Source organism: Ochotona curzoniae, unplaced genomic scaffold (assembly GCF_017591425.1).
Source record: "Ochotona curzoniae isolate NIBS_2020 unplaced genomic scaffold, NIBS_Ocur_1.0 contig_4501, whole genome shotgun sequence".
Taxonomy (NCBI): Eukaryota; Metazoa; Chordata; class Mammalia; order Lagomorpha; family Ochotonidae; genus Ochotona; species Ochotona curzoniae.
The window spans coordinates 14,115,680-14,136,819 of record NW_024466307.1 but is presented as its reverse complement, the minus strand read 5'-3'; the positions used below and the strand labels follow the sequence as shown (position 1 = coordinate 14,136,819).

At 40.8% G+C, this 21,140-nt stretch overlaps 1 protein-coding gene across 1 annotated transcript in view; it reads left to right on the top strand.

The window, feature by feature from the left end:
- Positions 1–12,670, top strand: part of LOC121160217 — an 85,529-nt gene extending 72,859 nt beyond the window's left edge. Inside the window, exons 8-12 of the mRNA XM_040985865.1 lie at positions 1,061–1,218; positions 2,587–2,629; positions 4,814–5,000; positions 10,408–10,543; positions 12,264–12,670. Of these exons, the coding sequence (XP_040841799.1) occupies positions 1,061–1,218; positions 2,587–2,629; positions 4,814–5,000; positions 10,408–10,543; positions 12,264–12,363 (624 nt within the window). The 3' untranslated portion in view covers positions 12,364–12,670. The remainder of the gene's footprint in view (positions 1–1,060; positions 1,219–2,586; positions 2,630–4,813; positions 5,001–10,407; positions 10,544–12,263) is intronic.
- Positions 12,671–21,140: the final 8,470 nt, after the last annotated feature.

The following is a 21,140-nucleotide window of genomic DNA, read 5'->3' as shown; positions in this document are numbered from 1 at the left end:
GTCACCACCTGCCACACTGGCCATTCCATATGGCTGCAACTTTACTTCTGATCCAGCTCCTTGCTAATGGATCATGGAAGGAAAGGAAAGATAGTCCAAATACTTGGATTTCTGGTACCAACAGGGAAGACTTAGAGTTCCATGCTTCTAGTGTCAGCCTGGCCCAGATCTGGCCGTTGTAGCTGCTTGGGAGTGACCTAGCACATGGAAGAACTCTCTCTCTCTCTCTCTCCCTCTCTCTCTGTCACACACACACACACACACACACACACACACACACACACACACACACACACACATTCTGTCTTCCAAATAAAGAAAACTCAAACTTGGCTGATGGGAAAAAAAAGGAAAATATTTCTTTAGAATTTAAGCAATGCTCTACCATACAAGCCCGGAGTTTTAGTAATCTAACAGAAATGAAGAGTAATACTCACATAAATAATTGTACACAAATGATAATAGCACCACTATTCAAAGCAGCCCCAAAACTGCAAAGGAGCAGCTCACAGGACAGAGAACTGGAGATACAAAAACAGAGGGAGAATTTCCATGACGGGTTCACCCTCCAAATGCTTGCAAAAACTGGAGCTGGACTGACATGCAGGGATTCATTTACTGGAGCCCACACCTGCTCCCTCCCAGGGTGCGCATTAGTTGGAAGCTAAAATCAGGAATAGAACCAACACTCCAACCCAGGCACTCTGACATAAGAGGCAGACCTCTCTACCACTGGGCCAAATGCCCTTGATTTCTATTTATGATGGAAAAATAGGCATTAATACTTAATGATATTTGCCCAAGTTGGCATAGATGCAAACATGTTTTTTGAGCCTATTCAAAAGCGATGCAGAAAAACAGCATAGCTGGAAAATTTAACCTTCCATGAAATGTATCACAGAGAACATAATAAAAACATGTTTTAGGTTTTACTTTTAATGCAGAATCCCAAAGCTAGCAATTTCAAGCAATCATTTTAACTCTCTTTTCGTTTCTCATGATCTCCTCAACTGGCTTGGTTAATGGTGTGTACTCTGAACATCTTCCTTATCAATGACAGGATGAAGGAAAATGGCCACCTCTGGAAGTAATCAAATTGGAAGGTGCAGAAGTCAGCGTTGACAGCAGCCTGGGAAAACCATTTGTGTTCAACTGTATACCTCAGTCTGGAAATAGGATTTTTTGCCTCTGTGCCACTTCAAGCCAAGAAATGAAAAGGTAATTTACTAATCTTTTATCAGTTACGTGCTGAGTGGAGAAGGCGTCCTTCCAGCAGGCTTGTACATGCTTGGGATTAGAGAAGGAAAGAGAAACCAACAAACCCATAGCATGAGTCAGTAAGTTGCTCCTCTCCCTTAAGTGTGAAAACACAGAGTCTTCATTATTCTTTACAGTTATTTTTTTGGCAGAATTTCCAAAATAGCAGAAGCATCTTCCACTAACTCATTTGTTCTCGCTTCCAATGTTTCCTGCAAAACTTCAGTATGGCCCCAGCTCACATGCAGCATCCTACGGGGTTGCAAGGTTTATGTACTTTAAGCTAATTGGGTGATTGGTTTTAGGTTAAAAATAATAAGATTACAATAAGGTGATCCAAGTTAGTTATGTAATGTAGCTTCATGGGGGCATGAATGAGGGAACCGTTTATTAATACCTGACATAATTGGAGAGAGAAGGGCATGTGTATTCTAGAAGGGCAGCCTCTGAGCCCTGACCGCTCAGCCACCACCATTGCTATTCAGTTTCTGCCTGAAGGAATAAAGGCCATTGATTAGTGCCAGTGTTTGTTGATGGCTTACCTCCTTAAGAGGTGAAAAAAAAAATACCACTCTGAACCAAGAAGTCCAAGCATTTTAAACAGAAGTTAAGAAGTGCGCTAGGAAAAGACAGAGTGGTCCCTGGGCTATGACGAGGGAGAAGCTTTCCAGATGAGAGCAGCAGGTGATTATTCATGAAAAAGTATGGCATGGAATTGGATGACAAGTGAAAGAAGAAAGGAAACACAGAGGGCAGAAGAAATAAATCCACTTCCTCCTAGAAGTCATGCAGATGGTGCAGTGGGAAGCTGGGTGGCTAAAAGACCAGCAGAATAGATTGGCAAAATGATTCCAGGATAAAGGAAGCAATTAAGAGAAGGCGGAATTCCAGAAGAGGCACCAGTGGGGCACTGAAGGTGGCCATCACGTCCAAGAAACACTTGGGAAGAGGTCTCAGGATGGTGGTTAGTTACCGCTATCCCCTTTCAGTAGTAGCAAGTCTCTTACAGCAATTGTGCCGGTTGTTTTCAGTCTTGGTGCTCCCCATAAGCTCCACATCCCAGCAAAAACAAAGAGAGTAGGAATTCTCTCTCAGGCATTAATTAAATTCTAGTAAAAAGAAGGATGAGCATTAATTGTTTTATATATATTGGGTAGAGGAGAGATTTTGCCACCCAATAACCAGATGGTGTGTCCTTCAGCCATAAATTCAAAACAATGAGACACTGGGACTCAGGACAGGTCTGCCTGAGCCACAGGTTCAAGGCTAACAAGCTCCTTCAGGCAACACTTTTCCAGCTGATAGCATTTCTTCTTTTCTGCTCTGCAGGTGGCTTGATGCAATGGACAAAGCAGCCCATCCTGTCCACCAGGTCAGGCTTCCTCGATAATTCATCTCTGCTTTCAATCTACTTTTCCTCCAAGAGGAGACAAGGAGCAAGGAAACTGCCCTACAGTTCACTTAAGGACTTCTTGAATCTGTTCTAAACATGGCGAGAAGAGATTTTGAGTCAACAGGGTTTTCTGTGCTGCACCTCTGGGGGAGCGGGGAGTTTTATAAGTTCTACGGATATATCCACCCACTCCCACTATTCTTGCCTGCTCATGATTCCCGGCTTTGGAGCAACAGCCTTTAAGACAGATTTTCCTCTACAAGCTAAGGGTTAATCTCATAGCAGCAACATGTGACACATCACTTCAGTTCCATCATTCCTCTTAGTGAATATTGAGGGGAACAATGGTTAAAATACCCAGTTGTTTCCTTTCTATACTGTAAGCAAGGTTGCTAATGAAGGTGCAGATTTGCTTTCCATATACTCATTTTACCACAAAATGGCATAAAAGCAAATGGCACGAACTCTCTATTATTATATGTGTATTTTGGCTCTTGGGAAAATTTGGATTGTTCAAGCTTGAAAGCAGTGCCCCATGCCCTCCTGTCCTTTCAGAATAATGACAAGCTTCACCTGATGACAAACAGCAAGACATGTGTTTCATTTCATCCAGAGCACAATGCACAGTACATTTGTCCATCTCTCCAATGTGGCATCCTAATGAGACTCGATTATTTTTAAGCAGTATCTGTTCTGCTAATGTACTCAGAGTATCTACAGCAACGTAGAAAAAAGTGAACAAACGCCTAGCAGGCTCTCACTTCACAGCAGAGAATATAGCATGCTCTGCATTTGGATGTCTTTTGCACTGCCCTGTTGACATAGAAGAACAAAAAAATGAAACAAAGCAAGGAAACGGGCAGGGTGTTCTGACAAAGAGATCAAGCCCAATGTCCAAGCCTCAGGTCAGGGTTCCCAGAAACAGCCTGTGCAGCAAGGCTGCCCTGCGGGACTAGAGGATCTCCATTTCCCTGACCTTCCCCATCACTATGCAGGGCAAACCTAGGGCCTGAATTGGTCTGGGACATTTAACTTGCACAGGCAGGAGCTCCAGATGCAAAAGCATGAATTGGGGGTCTGCTGGTAGTCCCAGCTAGCCTACCAGGAAGAGGGCTACCCAGATGAGTAAAGCAAGCACATCAGGCCCCACGCTGACAGACAAGGCCATTAAGACTTGCCTTGCTAGGGGGCCCTTCGTCTACAGAATCACCATTTTTGTCCTAATATAAGAAGGCTTCACAAAGTTCTTGGAAAATGGAATTAAAGATACATTCATTTTCGTGTAAAACATTTTTTTTTAATTCCTGCATATGAAACATTCCTGATGTGTCATTCCATGAACTATATGAAGACCATTCACATGCATGCATTTCAAAAATTTTTGTACCAAAACAAACTTACTTTTCAATTTCTTTTTCTATGAAATTTTTGAAGTACCTTTTTATTACTTTGAAAACAACACAGAAGGAAAATAAAGAACACCTAAAGTAGCAGCAGGTGAAACATGTTCATTTTTGTTAAATCTTAGCACTTAAGAATGCTCATTTTTTCTGTAAGTTGATCAATACATGTAATCGCAATCAAGATCTCAGTGAAAGGATAGTTTTGTCACAGCAGTTGGGATGCCAGGATCCTGTACCAGCATGCTCGGTTTGACTTCCTTCTCCACTTCCAAACCAGCTTCCTGTGAATATAGCATAGGAGGGGATGAAAATCCAAGTGTTTGGGGACCTGCCCCCACCCAATCCTGATAGATTCCTTGCTCCTGGTTTTGGCCTGGCTTGAGTCTCAGCAGTCACAGGCATTCAGCAAATGAACTAGTGGATGTAAGATCTCTCTTGCACCTCTTTTTCACCCTTTCTGTTTAATTTTAGTGGAATAGCTGTTTTGGTTTTCAGTTCTATTTAGATAATATATATATATCTCAAGTAGATACCAAAGTATAAAGTATACAGTACTTTATACTGAAGTATTTATATATTTTTACTTCCTCAGAATAGAAGTCTAATAGAAGAGACATCTATGCATATGAGAAGGGAGAAGCTCCTTATGAAAGGTGGATAAATATGGGTTGTAGGGCTGGTTGTTTGAGCATTCAAATGATCTTAACCATAGAACCATTTGGATAAGCACTCACACAATTTCTTTGTGCCATATCTGCAGAGTCATGTCTGGGAAGACGTCACACTGCACAATAGCAGCCTGCCACCCCTGGCTATCAAGAATCCGGAGTGTTTGGGCCTTCTATACCAACTGGACAGAGGCACAGACACGTGGGTCCAACACTACTGCGTCCTGAAGGATGGCTGCTTGTACTTCTATGCTAGCATCCGTGCCACCCAGGCCTTGGGTAAGGACGTCAAGCCTTGCAATACTGCTAATTGTATTAATTACAATAATGGCATTGAGACTTTATTGAGCTTTAGCCAAGCCTGTGTACTCTTTCTAAACTAGTACCTCCAGAGAAGAAGTACTGTTAATTAATCCCATTTTACTAAGTAGGAAACTAGACACAAGTCGAACTAATTTGACAGGATCACATGCAGTATGTAATGATGCTGAGATCTGAATTCAGCCAGGTTAACTTCAAAGCTTGTACCCTTAATCACACAATCTCACTGCCTGGAAAAATTAAAGATGATAGCTTTCACACTTTTAACCACTGATGACATTCAGAGCCAGAGCCAATTCTTTTGTTGGAGTGTGACTTCATCCTTTTCTTTGAGTGTGGTTATTTTGAACAAGAGCATAACAAAAGGAACATTAACTGCCCATTTTCCCTGGTCAAATTACTTAGCTTTCTAAAACTCAGTTTTCTCATTTATAAGTGAAATTATGGGAATCATAGAGCTTTCTTGAAAATTCAATCACTGCTATTGAAGGGATTTAGCTCTACATTGAATGCATTCTTTGTAAAAAAAAAGTCCCTAAAAATACATTGGTTTATTATTCATTTCATTATATATTTACTATCGATGTTTATCAATTATATATATATATGTACGTATATACATATAATAGCATGAAACAGCAACTTATACCAAGTGGTTAAGTAAACAATATAATCTAAAAATAGTAATTATTCCTGATATGCACAAGACAGATTATTTCACTATCTAGCAAGTTTTTAAAAGTTACTATTTATTTTGAAAAATACTTCATCTGGCAGTGGATTTCTTACCAAGTGGTTAGTAAGACTGTATTGCACCTGGCTTCAAGTCCCAATCTGTGCCCACTTCCACCTTCCTGCTAATGTGCGCTCTGGGAGCAGCAGGTGGCAGCTCCCCCGGCTCAGTCCTTGCCACCACTCAGGAAACTCGGATTGACTTCTAGTCTCTCTGCTTTGGACTGGCCCAGCTGCAACGTGTGGGCATTTGGAGAATGGCCCAATTCATAGTGATTCTCTTTGCCTGTCTCTCCTCTCCTCTCCTCTCCTCCCCTCTTCTCTTCCCTTCTCTTCCGTTCCTTCCCTTCCCTTCTCTCCTCTTCTCTTCCTTCTTTTGTGCTCTCTTCCTGCATCCCTCTCTTTGCAATTTTTAAAATAAACAAACATTTGTAAAAAAAAGCACACAAAAAGTAAGGTAGAGTTGAGGTTTATCTACCGCCTGTGGGAAACTCTTGAAATAAATGTGTTTTCTGCTCCCACCCAGAGGAATCACTGAGCTGATGATACCTGGTTGTTCAGAGAGCTGGACTGCATAGCTTAGCATAATGGGGTGGGAAATTTGGTGTATATTGAATACTTCAGATTTGACAAGGACTAGGAAAAATGATTCAATAATACTTACTTTCTAAACCTAATCTTTACCAACCACACATGGTTGCTGCCCCGTTACAGGTGAGAAACTAATGATGAAAGAACCTAACCTAGATGCTGGTGGCTGCTTGGTGATTCTGTGATGAATGACAAAAGGAACCAAATACAATATTAACCCTGGACCCTCCCAGCAGCACTAAGTCAGCCACAGTGGTATCTATTCTCTGCATGCTGGGATATCAGAATTGAGATATCAGTCTCACTGCTTATCCCAAGTACTGTAGGGGCTGGGAGCACAGCAGAGGAAGTTAAGAATGGCACGCTATGCTATGAACCCGACAAATGCCGAGTCAGTTGAACATGATCATTTTTTACATGCACGGTCTATAAATCATCCCAGCATTCATAAATATTATGCAGAGTTCTGACACTCCCCCTCTGTTCCGGTAGGTGATGCTAAGGAAATGACCTCTATCATGATCCAAGCCACACTTGTATTACACAAGCTCAGCTTAGCTCTTGCATTGCCCATCTGGTTAGAGTCCTTCTTTGCCCTGTCGAAGTCATAACCTTGAAACAAACCTTGATTGTCATTTGCACCAACGTTTATCAGACTGTGGGTTTTGATCCCATTAGTGAGACATGTAGTCAGTGTAGTAGACTGTGGCTGACCTTTTAAAGACAACAGGATTTAACAGAACAGAAGGCATCATGGTGTATCACAATGGTTCACAAACTGGCCCAAATCAAAAATATGCAGAGGTCCGTATTTATCATGTCTTTGGGTCACAACAAAAAAGTTAGCAAAACACCGCTATATGAAACCACCTGCTCAAATGGCCAATTTTATGCTCTGAATATACAATCTGTTCCTTTCTTTTTTGTAATACTCCTGTCACTTGTAGATTTCCTTGAGACTCAGGCTCTGTGATCATCGCTGCACTGAGAACTGGTCCCCTGACTCTAGCTGATTGTCCACAGTTTTCTGTTGTATTCTCACTTAGCTCACTGCTCTACGTTCTTCTTTACAGAGGCAGGAGACCTCATGAGGCGTCTCCTGCTTCTGAAGGTAGCTGTTGCATGCTTGGTATGATGTATTTTTCATAACAGTAGCATGAGTTGCTGAGATAATACCAAGAACAACACAGGGAAGGCAAGGGAAGATGAAAGTAATATGAGAGGAACAAACACATATACAAAGTTTGAGTTTCCTGGGAGAACCGAATTACATGCTAATCCCTGTTTGACCTTCAGCCAGATAAATATATATCTCTATTGTGTAACATGGGCGTCAGAAAAAGACTCATCGGTTCCTGGCAGGCCTTCCTCACTGTCAAGAAAAGTGTTTGTGTCTTAAGAATATGCACTGTGGGCTTTTTTTGTGCGAGCTTCTGTAAAAACACCCTATATGAGTATTCCAGAAGCTTCCAGTCCTGTTCCATAAGCCCATAGACCCTTGTTATTCATCATACCATTGAAGATTTTTTTTTCCTTTAAACTCTTTCCACCAAAAACAGGAAGAAATCATGACTGTTGACTACTGTTCTCGAGTCAGTCACATCAAGATCTGTGTGCACCTCTCTGAAAGATGTATTTTCTAGTATGGCAACAAATTAAACAGGTAGTGTTCCTGCAAAAAAAAAAAATCTCTATCCAAATATCGCACTGGCTTGCTAATGACTGCTGCCTCCTCACAGCAGAGAGATGGGCCCAATGAAGTCTCTTCAAATAAAAGAAGTCAGTAACAGAAGACTATCTACTGTGTCAGTTCATATACACCTGATATGGCAGAGAAAAAAAAATCTACCAGGACAGAATAAAGGTTAACTAGGAATGCTGGGATAGGCATATCAGGTGAGTGCAAACACTGAAAGATATGAAACTTCATTGTGAGTTGATGAGCATGCTCCAACTTAGATTATGGAGCCATTCCACAACTCCACAAATGAATTAGAACTCTTAAACCATAGCCTTCAAGTGAGTGGATTATATGGTATATGAATTACATCTCAAAGAAGTTGCTTATTTATTAATATCTATTTCAGATTTATTTATTTTTACTGGGAAGACAGATTTATAGGCAGAAGGAGAGAAAGAGAGAAAGATCTTCCATCTTCTAATTCAATCCCTGCGTAGCCACAATAGCCACAGCTGAGTCAATTCAAAATCAGGAGCCAGGAGTTCCTTCCAGGTTATTTATGTGTGTTCAGGGCCCAAAGGCTTTGGGCCATCCTCTGCTGACTGCCCAGGCCACAAGCAGGGAGCTGGATGGAAAATGGAGCAGCCAGGACATGAACTGGCACCTATATGGGATCCTGGTATTTGCACTGGGAAGATTAGCTAATTGATTCATTGTACCTAGTACTCAACCAAGTTTTAATAAACTAAAATGGACTTAAAATGAAAGAATTTAATATTGCACCCAACTCTACTTGTAAAATAAGCAGATTTTTTTCTGCATTTTAAAGCCCAAAGTCTGCTCACTGTGTTTAAAAAGAAAAATTTATGTCCTCTTAGCAGTATGGATCACAAAAGGAAAACAAAAGCCAGCCACAGTCAAAGGGACCACATGCTCTTTCACAGTCAGCTGCTAACATGCACAGAGCATCATAATCAGGTAGACAGGCAAAATCCCATGCAGCATTTTCACATCTTGCTAGTTTAGCGTGCCACCGGGGTTGCTATCACTACCCACTGCAGACACTTCCTGGGGTCTCGGCATGGACTCTACCGCTTCGGAGCATCCAGACATTTCCATGCAAATAACAGAAGCAATATTCAGGGCAAGCAACAAACAGGGTGCCCATGGACATGGATCCAAAGGATCACAGGGGGAATATTATCTTTTTAAACCAGTCATTTATTTTCAATGCTAATTAAAACAGGCTCTTTCTTATCACCCTGGAGGTTGGAGATTTCCATGTGCTTCGCCTGTGCACCCAGAGAGTGATGCTCTGTGTTGGTTATAATACTGCTGGCCATATTTACAAGTCTCCAAGAGGGATGGTTTAATGATTCTGCCACAGAAAATACTTTCTTGCTGTCTTCTACTGTAATATTGTAATTATCACTCTTTGGTACCAACAATTTTATCTCCCAATACGTCCTTTAGGTAAAGATGCCAATTGGGGCCTGCAGTAACCCGAGGCTCGATACCTAAACATGTAATAAGGTTTTGAAACTGGAAACCAAAAAGTCTGAGTTCTAGTCCCGGAGTTGCCACTAACCTTTTTTGTGTGAGCTCCAAGCATGACCTCTGGAGTCTCAGCTTCTTCATCTGTGAATGTAACACAAACTGTTCTTGATCCCTGCTCAGATATCTTTCCATTAAAGATTTAATTTATTTGTAAAGCAAAGTTAGAGAAAGAGCGAGAGAGTGAGAGAGAGAGAAAAAACGCTTTTCCATCTGCTGGTTCATTCCCCAAATGACCACAGCAACCAGACTTGGGCCAGGGCTGGGCTAGACTAAAATCAGGAGCTTATAACTTTGTCCAGGTCCCTCCCTTGGCTGAATCCAGGAGCGTGAAACTCCATCCATACAGGTCCCCCAAGCAGTCTAGCTATTTGTTGCTTTCTCTGGTGCATTAGCAGGGAACTGGATTGGAAGCAGAAGAAACGGGACTCAAGCCAGCACTCATATAGGATGCCAACTTTGCAGGCAGCAGTCTAACTGACTGCACCACATCATCCCCGAAAATTTACTTTACTTATTTGAAAGAGTGACAGAAAGAAGAAAAGACACAGAGAGAGAAAGGTATCATCCATTTGTTGGTTCACCTCTCTAATGGCCAGGACCCAACTTCTTGGACCATCCTCCTCCTCTGCCTTCTCAAGTGCTTTGGCAGGAAGGTGGTTCAGATGCAGAGCGGCCAAAACCTGACGTGAATCTCCAGCATGGGATGTCAGCAGGTTAACTCATTGTGCCACCACACCAACCTCCTCTTTATTCCTTGTGACTCTCCTGCTAGTCTCACTTTATTTTTCCTTTCACCACCCACAGGTGGCCTCTATCTGCAAGGATATAGGGTGAGCGAACAGACCCTTGGCTTCAAGCAGTCAGTGATTGAACTCAAACCTCCATCTGAAGAGTTCCAGACTTTCTATTTCTGTGCAGAAAGTAAAACAGAAAACCAGCGGTAAGCCAAAGTCTTTCTATTTCTCCTTATCAGTCATGACGAGGCTTCCTTGGCAAACGCTTCCCCTTATTTTCCAGCTCACACTCTCCACATGAATTCTTCCCTTTTCTTAGTCTCCAGTTCATAGTCTCAGGATTTTTTATCCAAAACATCCTTATATGACTCTTGTAGAAACATTTTTTTTTATTTTAAGGCAGAAAAATAGTCCACAATCTTTCCTAAAGCAGTGACAGCTGACTCAGACATGATTTTTTTTTAAAGCCTAAGAACAACATTATCTGTAAATATTGTAACTTAAGAACTTAAAGATTTTCTATTTCCCTTCTCTTCATGTGGATATGTCCACCTGAATTTGGTCAACAGGTGTTCTCATAAGCCACCAGGGGACATAGGATTTCCCTGTCTAATTCACAATGTGTTCCATGTGCAATTGGGTGTGCACAAATGGGCATTTGGTTCATATTAATCTGAAAAGAGAGAGAGAGAGAGAGAGAGCAGCAATGTTAGCAGAGACAAAACTATGAGGTAGAGGAAATGTGCTCTGATTCCCAAAGCATCTTCCTCCATCCCTCTGCTTTCTCTAGCCCATCTTCCACCTCCCATCTCCCATCCCTTACTCCATGGCCATGTGCCTTTCAAGACCCTCCCTTTGTCCAGATGACTGGTGTGGAGGGCAAGAGTCCAGTAAAGACATTCATGGTAGTTGAAGACTAAGGATATGGTAAAATTTCCAAGCACATTGCAAGAATCAGAGTCACTTTAAAATACTTTTATTTGAAAAGTAGAGTTGGGGGGGGGGGCAGTGTTGTGGCATGGCGGTTAAAGATACCACTTGAATGCCAGTATCCCATATGGATGCCATTTCATGTCCCAGCTGCTCCACTTCTGATCCAGCTCCCTACTGATAGCCTGGGAAAAGCAGAAGACGATGGCCCAAATATTTGGATTCCTGCCAGTCACAAGGGAGAGTCCGGTGAAGTTCCTGGCTCCTGGGCTGGGCTTGGTTTGGTCCAGCCCTGGCTGCAATGGCTACTTGGGGAATGAACCAGTAGAAGGAAGATCTGTATGTGTATGTATTGATCCCTTCTATCTGTAACTTTAAATTTTAAATAAATAAAAAAATGTTTTTTTTTAAATGAAGAAGGCAGTATGACAAAGAAAAAGACTGGTCTTTCATTCATTGGTCCATGCCTCAAATGCCCACCACAGCCTAAGCTGTGGTCAGAGTCTGGAGCCCGGAACTCCATCTGAGTCTACAAGGTAATCCTGACCCCAGAGAAAGCTCAGTTACAATACAAACCACTATTCCCTTTCAGAAATTTACAAATGGGATTTAACCAAGTAATATTTGGCCCGATGGCAGTAGGTAAATAGGATGCATCTGAAGAAACTAAACATTGAAGTTAAATAGAAGCATGCAGTGCTGATAAAAATGTCTAAAACCTTCTGGTTCCATTAGTTATCATTTGCAACCATTCTCTTTTTCTGATTCTGTTGATCACATTAACATACTTCATTGCTACCATTGCCTATTTTCACCTTAAAGTGCCTAAACTTTTATTCAATCCTACATCTTAGCAGCAGGGTTTGTCCTATGATTTTTAAAGTAAAAATGACAAGAAAATAAATGGAAATATTTTTGGTAACATCATGTCTCCCAGATTCATTCATTCATCCAGCAATTCATCTAAACCTTTCCCTGTTTTCATTTTTCCTATAGCTGGATTACTGCTCTGAGAATGTCTATAAAAAAATGGCTTCCTTTACAGCAAGCTATTCAAGACTTCATGAATCGACCTCCGGAGGAGACCAAAATGTGAAAAAAAAAAATCCCTGATTCTTAGCAGGAAGGACCTACAAAATCATCACCAACTTGCAGGAGGAAGCAAACTGTTTATCATTATGTAGCCTTTCAAAGGAATAACCCTCCAATGTGTTAGCACTTTATGACAAAATTGAATATTGCTTTTGCACCAAAGCACCAATACCTAGTATGACATTCAGGCATGCTAGTTATATCAATACCAATAATCTTCCACATTGCTTCCCTTAACAGCCTATGCATGTTAGCATCAAAGTATAGTGTGTCCTACACTTCATCATTTGAAGGCATAAATACAATAAAGGTTGATTTACTCTACCCTTTTTTTATTGTTTGCTACTTGTTCCATTCTCTCTAACTGTAGATTTCCTGGAATATCTTTGGGTCATCCTGCAGAAGGCTGATATTTAGATAAATTAAGATCCTGGAAACAAAATAGCTTAAATGATAAATAAATAATTGAACTAAACAAGCTCATCTTTCTTAAGTCATTTCACAATGAATGGATCACATGCTTCTGAGAATGCCTAAGATGAAAGAAAATAAAACAATTAGAAAAAAATAATAAACAAATTGAACTGAATTTAGGAAAGAAAACTCTACCATGTGTCTTAGCCACCAGCAATATTTCTGTCACACTGTAAACCAAAAGCAAATTGAGCATGTTCTAATCTTGATCCTGAAAGTAGAATTCACAGGCTTACTTTCTCAGCGGAGTCATTCATCCTGATTTATTGGGAAGTCCCAGACCTCACTAATGGAGTACAGATCACAGATTTTAGGGAGTTCAGCTATAAGAGTCAAGTATTCTGCAGCACCAACTTACAAAAAAAAAAAAATCTTGAGTTCCTCTAAAATAATAGTATTTTAAAGCTCACAAAAACCTTACAGCTCATCCCTCTGTCCAGGGAGGCCCAGAGAGGGAGTTGTTGTTGATGGCTTTAGTTTCTAGTGGCAGAGCTGGAACTGTGGCCAGATTTTCAATTTCACATCTAGGATTCCCACAGCCCTCCTGTCCTCTTTATTGCACCCCACATGAGGAGGCCCACCTCTACCTGCAGTTGTTGAAATCTTCTCTGTGGTTGAGAAATGACACACGCCAGTGCTAGAAATAACTTGTGCCTCTATTTCTACAGTCTCATAGAAGGATTTCTTGCTAATTAAAATAATATTTATGCACAGAGAAACTAAAGTGTGAAAAATTTAAAAAAAAAAATGGGTATCATTTTTTTCCCATGCTCCTCACCTCTGCCTCCTTAGATGCTGTGGAGTTCTAAAGAGGGTTGCAACCTGCAACTGTCACTCACCATAACTCACACGTGTGTGTGAAGATGCAATCCCCAGGCTGTGAACCAAGAAAAGCTGGCTATTAGAACTAACACCAAAAAACACAGGCTGCATACTCTGATCAATGCAAGAGTGCCATCGATGAACAGGAACAGATCCTCTGTTCTAAAGGGGACCCTTTGTTCTTCCAGAACTTGCTATGATCATAATGAGGCCTTTCAGGAGTGGCATCATCAGTAATGCTCATGTTGGGAACCCAGGACTTGTACATCTGCTCCTTGTGTGGGCACCCTGCATCTCCGGAGCTCTGCCAAGGAAAGCACAGGCTGTGCCGTTACCAGGCAGCCAGCTATGACCACATACGCTGTGAAACTGGCACGGAGCTCTCCCTTGAAGGAGAAAAGCAGAAACAACTACCTTGGGAAAAATGTGAATCTCTCTGAACCAAGCATTTGCATAAATCTCTTGAAAGTCAAATGTACCAATACTCAAGGTGCAGAATCATTTCCCCCCAAAACTACTATTGTTACTTCAGAAACGTTCTAGAAATCAATACAGTCCTGGAGAGGATGCAGAAAGAGAGAGCCCTTAGCTTTTATATGACCCTTGAAGAGATGCAATCCAAAAAGAAATATTCAGCTCTAAGATTATTTCCCAAGATCTGCAAGGCTTGCAGCTCCAGAAGATAAAATAAAGAGGGAGACCTGCCAGTTTAGCTTTCTGGACATGCAACCTCTGTCCATGTGTTTTAGGGTTAACCGTTTTACAAAGCAAGGAACCCTCTCCAGGGGTCAATTAGCTAACAAAATGTTCTTTGAGCACCTACTTTGGGTCAGACTCACTGGTTGCTATCAGCCAAGTACTATTTAGGGGGAAAATGTCATTGAAATCATCTACTCCATAGTAGGGAATCTGAGTTCAAATTCCAACTGCTTGACTTTCTTACTGTGACACTGGGCTGATGAGCTCTCCATCCTTTTGTTTTCTCCTCCATAAATTGGAGAGATTACAACCCTTACGTCATAGTTTTATGAGAATCAAATGAATGGGTTATGAAAAGCTTTGGAATACTCTGCAGCCCCAGTGAACTCAACCTAATTATCAGTATCATTGCCAAGGATTTCTAACCTCTTATGCAAGACCTCACACCACAGAGACTGACTTGGGAAGGAAAACGTTTTGTTAGCCTTCACCTCATCCTACACTGCAGGTGTAATGATGGAGGAAGCTCCACCAAGGCTTCTATCTGAGGCAGATACTGCATAATATTGACTGTCTAAAATCCCAAAGATAGACCACTGTTGTCCACATTGTTCTAGCCCAACTCTATGGTCAACTTGGGTGATTTTACATCAGATTGCTTAGAAGGACTGTCCTTGCAGGGCCTCAGCAGATGCTAATTTAACTTCAAACTCTGTTCTGCATGAACTACAGAAAAACCTCAAGGTATTCTCTACTTGGGTTTTCCAAGGGAATCATGTTCAGTGATGATAAATTCATAAACGCTAAAAAAAAACCCACAATGATTTATCCCCCTGGGAAGGGATCACTAAACACAATCAATTTCTTTATTTGTCTCACTCACAGATACTGAGAAATTTTCTAACAAATCAACTCCCAGATTTCCTCCTGGGACTGGAATAATGCCTCTTCACCAACTTTGGGGGCGAGGGTGGGTGGAACGAGACTTTGGCTAATGCAGTTGTCTAGAACCAAGCAAAGTCACTTCTAGACTTTTTGGTTAAGATCACGCAAACCTCACTTGAGTAATTTGAGTAACGTGTGAAAAAAAATGTGAAAACTAAAGAACCTATAAAGTGTTTTAAAGAAGCAACTCTAACAATGAAGTTCTATGTTATAAATGCAAAATCTATGCATCCATATTTTAGATTTATAAACATCCTTTCATATGTTTAAATCTTTTTACAATGACCCCCATCCAGAGGCAGAGAACATTCGTTTTAGTATCTCTTCACCCACTACTGGTTAAGCAGATGGACAGTCAGGATGCATCATTAAGGCTCTGAATGCAGTAGTGGGTTTTTTCATCAACCTTTTGAAGCAGAATGGGAAGGACTTCGCTTCTGTGATTAATGATTTCACATCTTCAGGGAAGTAGAAATGGGTCTCTTTTTCTTACTATTTGCTCTAAAGCTAACGTAATACCTAGCACGTACTAACCACTCAACAATCATCTAATCTAAGCAAAAGCATAAATATATGAATTCCTGATACTGACCTAATTTTAGGTTTAAATTCTAAATTCTATCAAAAGACTTGGAAAAGTTGAGTTCATATAAAGCTTTGGAGGGTGAAGTTAAATATAAATGTGTCCTACTCCATAAGAGGCAGGTAACATCTCAGGGACAAACTGAGCAGGACTTAAAGTAGAAGAAATCCAAAGTATCCTCTCTCTGTTGGGCTACTCTTTGCACATCTACTTCCTTCTTTTTACTCCCCCCAAAATTGCTTTGTTTGATATAGAGCATGAGCGCATGAATTATGAGTCTTATATTCCATATATATCATAGGCTTCTCATTGTGTAATCCATACGCTCACAAAACATGTGGCCAGAAGCTGGGCCAGAAGCAAAGCTTTGTTAGCAATTGTATTCATCATGGAATCGATATAAGAGAGCTTATATTGGTATGGCGAACAACAGTACATGTCATCCAGAACAGCAAATACCCACACAGCAATACAGATACGAGAAACAAAGTGAGTCCTCTTCAAACCAAAGATTAAAGCTTTTTGGTACAGAGACACACCCTGCCTCATAGACGTGAATGGTACCTTCCATTGTGGTCAAATACTTTCTAATTTTAAAAGGAATTTGTTGTCTTGGACCCACCTGAGTCCCAGTGTAGTGTGTGGACAACTGCTGTTCAGAGTGAATTGCTGTCATTTGTCATCAAAGAGTCTTCAGTGATTAGGGAAACTACATAATTAGGTTTCTAAATCAGGATATTTTGAGAGAATATACCACTAACGGTTACCTTAGGCCAACAAATGTAAGTAGGGAACGTCCCAGGAGAAGTGGTCTGTGCGTGACTTTATGAGTAATAAACAAACTGGCTTTCTCTGCTTCCTTCTCCACGGGAAGAAACATGATTTTAGCTGACAGCTCGTAGTTCACAGGCTCTCCGGTCCGTCTCCCTATGAGAGAATAATTTCTCTTTCAATTCCGTTTCCAACAACCTGAGACACTAATTACTTGTGACTGAGGAGATGAACTCACAGAACAGGAAAATAGAAACCGGGAGCTCTGAAGCCTAGCTGTGTTTGTCCAAAAAGGGATGGGGGTGAAAAGAATTTTATCTCTAAAACTGAGGTCTTCAGGAAAGTCAGCTATTGGGATTTCAACCCAGTTACTTAAGCTTAATGGTGTGGAGGATTCATAAAAGTCCAAAAGTCCCCCATTAAAACAACTGTAATGAATTACTCCATCACGGTTCTGCAGAGACAGGAGATGTTGCTGTCAGAGACAAAAGATTGGAATACTCAGTAGCAAGAGCAGATACTTCCCATGATTGTGAAGCTGCAGTCCAGGATGCCAGTTCCAGTTCTGGAACCAATGGCTGTATTTAGCACTTGCGACAAGTCATTTAGCTTTGTAAATATTTAGTCTCCTCACATTTATTTTAAGGTTTATTTTTAATTTTAACTGATACATAAAAATTATACCTATTACCAGGGTACCTACTGTGTTTCTCTCTCTCTCTCTCTCTCTCTCTCTCTCTCTCTCTCTCTCTCTCTGTGTGTGTGTGTGTGTGTGTAAATACAGAGAGAGAAAATCAAAAGCAGAATCAACATATGTCTACTCAGGCATTTGTCATTACTCTAGTACGTTCTAGACTCTTCTAGCTTTTCTAGATAGAAAACACACAATAACCTGTTGTCATCCACAGTCATTGTGCAAAAGAACAACCCATACATCTTTCTCCTATCGAACTACATCTTAGCAACTGTTGATTGATCTCTTTCCTCTCCACCCCCTGCTTTATTTTTGCGCTAAGTAGCTCAAACCCCAAAATAGACTCCAGCACATTTACTTAAGCAGTCATTATGAGAAACCTGTGTGTTCCCTGAGCACATAACAACAGTACAATCAGCCACCTCACACCTTTAAAAAGTTACTGTGGAATATCACAAACCTCAAAGTAGTCTAAGATAATCAGGAATAATCTTTGATGTAGACAAGAGGGAGGAAGTTATTGGAACTGTGCAAATCTAAGTGGACTTCAGAAAGTTAATGGAAATGGAACTGAGACATGTTTACTTTGGTGCAAAAACTGTTGAGACACCTGCACTGAGTTCCTAACCCCCTACCCATTTGGGCATTGAACCACCAGGTGAAAGCCTCTTCTTTCTCACTCTCCAATATTTTTTTTCTAAATCTTAATCCTTAAGTTAATCTGTTTTTAGAGGCTCTAGGCCAACATGGTGTGATACCTTTAATTATAAGGAAATAGTTGTGTCCTGAAAGTAGGGAAATTAAGGTACAGGGCTGACAGTGGGATGAGAATGACAGAAAAGTTTTATTCCTTTTACGAGACTGAAGATTTCCAAAACATTTGCCACTCATTAGTTTCATAAAATAAAAATTTATTTTAAAAGTTGTATAAGCTTTGACACCTACCATTTAATGTATTGTTGATTGCTTAGAGGCCTTTTTTGCTTCCCTCCCCATTCCGAGAAACACATTAAAAATTATTTTAGTAACAGCATAGTAATATGTGGTGTACATTTCTGCATTTACATACACTTTATAGATTTTTTCCTTAAAAAAAAAGCCCTTTTATGAAAAGTAAAGGAAGATGTCACCTTACGATCAATACAAGCGTGTATCCTGCTTAAAGTGCATATTCTGGAAGTGGCAGCTTTATGGCAGAATCACAGTAAATCAATCTATAGACTCATTTTAATGAATTATAGAGGAACGAGAAGCAGCTAAAAAAAGAAACCATTTTATTTTTAACATTGAGTGTCTTCTGAAAGATGGATCTGAGGCTAGAATTAATGATTTAATTAAACCACTTAATGTTTTATTAAAGTCGATATGGCCTGGAGTTCCTGTGCAAGCATCAAGTTATCAATATAACCTCAGATTTGTTTTTGCCTGGGAACCCGTGTTTATTATTAGCTGTGCTTTATTACAAAGGCTTGAATTATTTTCAGGAAATCACATACACCCTGTATTCCAAAAACCTTCCACTACAGGAGTACAGAATCATCAGGGAAAAAAAATTCAGGTCAGTTCTGAAATTGTGATGTATTCAGCGCAGTCACTACTCTTCGGAAGGAGCTGCTTCTGCCCTACTCAGCAAAATTCCCCTGCTTTTACGGCCAAGGCAGGACTCAAGGTCACCAGAGCCAAACCCACTTGAGGTTGGTGCCTTCTGCAGCCCACACTGACACACCCAAGGTAATTTTTTAACTAGGACTCACCTCTGAGTCCTTTCACTTTCTTTGGAGTATGGTTTTTCTCTTCTTTAGCTTCCTTGATTCTACACCCAACACAAATGTTTCTATTACCCCATGAGTGTAAGTGGCCAATTATAAGGATAAGAAAGCAAATAAAGAAAGGCTTGCAGGATAATCAACAATGCTAACCTGTTTTCATTGAAAGTATTGAAACGCAGTAGCAAGGGTCCGGGTAGGCTATAAGAAAACTGAAAATGCAAAAGCAAGCAATAAAATGCAATCCAGTGTGGATGTGCACTCCTCATGGGGCCTCATGATCATAGCTTTATCTATAAGACCTGGGACACTGTAACGCTATAGACCAGGGATCAATTGCAGGCACCAAGGCTCCATGCCCTTGCCACTCCTATGAATGTTTCCCTTTTGGTCTACGTATTGCTAGAGGGGAACTTTCCAGACAAAAGCTGCCTTTAACCAGAAGGGAGAATCTGGCCCTATGTTTCTGACATCAGTGTATCTCACACCAAAGCCTCTATTGGTGGGTCATATTCCCTCACCCTCTCAGGGTCAGGGTCCTCCCATCTGACACAAAAACACAGGCACACATAGGGACGTAGTAGTCAAATGTATGACATGCACACTTCAGGACAATCCAGTTTCGCAGTCTGTATTGAGCCTGATGAGTTTTTATGACATTTTTCTTGCTTCAATTACAATTTTAAAGCTGCACAGGTTTCAAATGATTCATTTCACAAAATATTGACCAGTCGGTTTGGAGCACAAGCTGAGCTGCCACCTTGTGATATTGGTATTCCACACCGGAGCACTGGTTCCAATCCTGCCTGCACTGCTTCCAACCCAGCTCCCTGATAATGCACCTGGAAAAGCAGCAGAAGATGGTCCAAGTGCTTTGGGGATCCTGCTACATTTGTAGGTGACCCAGAAGCTCTTTCTGGTTTCTTGCTTCAGCATGGCACAGCCTTGACAGCTTTGGTGTTGCAGCCATTTGGAGAATAGATCATCAAGATGCACGATCTCTCTCTCTATGTCTCTCTTTCTTCCTCTTTTTCTCTCTATATCTCCTCTTTCATAAAAATCTTAGAAAGTAAATAGTTTAAATATATAATTGACCTTGAGATACATCCCCACACAGCCTGCTTCCGTGACTGTTGCACAAACTCTGTCTGCTTATATTCTCTTTATGCAGTAGCCTCCTGTGCCATTTGTCTCTTCTACTCTCTGTCTCAAGGTTTTCCATAGCCTGAATCTTGACCTGAGGGCTGAAATATGGAGTGAGGTTTTTTTCCTAGTCTTTTCTTCATTTATCTTTTTAAAAACTTGTTTATTTCACAGGCAAAGACATACAAAGAGAACTAAACTTAGAGACGGGTTCTGTCTGCTTAACTTGCCAAATTTCCATAATGGCTTGGGCTCAAGCTGAAGTCCAGAAATTCCATCCAATTGTGCTAGTAAAAACCTGTTCACCTTAGCTACCACCTGTTGCCCCCGAAACCTGCATTAGCAGGAGGCTGGAGTCAAGAATTTGAGACGGGTTGGGTGCGATGATTCTTGCCTTGCAACCACCAGGATTCCAGGTGGGTGCTGGTTCCTGTGCTAGCTGCTCCACTTCCCTTCTAGCACCCACATGGTAGACAGAGAAGAAGCTCTTGTTTGGGTCTGCTCAGTTTCAACCATTGCAGCCACTCGGAGAATGAAGCAGTGGATTAAAAATTTTTTTCTTACCTTCTTTCTCTGAGCAATTGTGAGGCCCAGATGTGTGTCATGGCTATTGAAACTGCTAGGTCAGCATTCAACTCTTCACTTCTATTGTGTCATTTTAGGATGATCATCATACTGACATTTTAGTGGACAGAATATGGACATATATGGCATATATATGTACTTCAAATAGCTCATGGAAATGTAAATTCAAAAGTTTCTTTTGGCACACACAAATCCATGCATAGGATTTTCATAAAGCATATTTCCTATGAACATTTTAAAGAACCCTCATGTGTATGTTTTTCAAAAGGCATCAACATAAATTTACCTTTTAATATTTT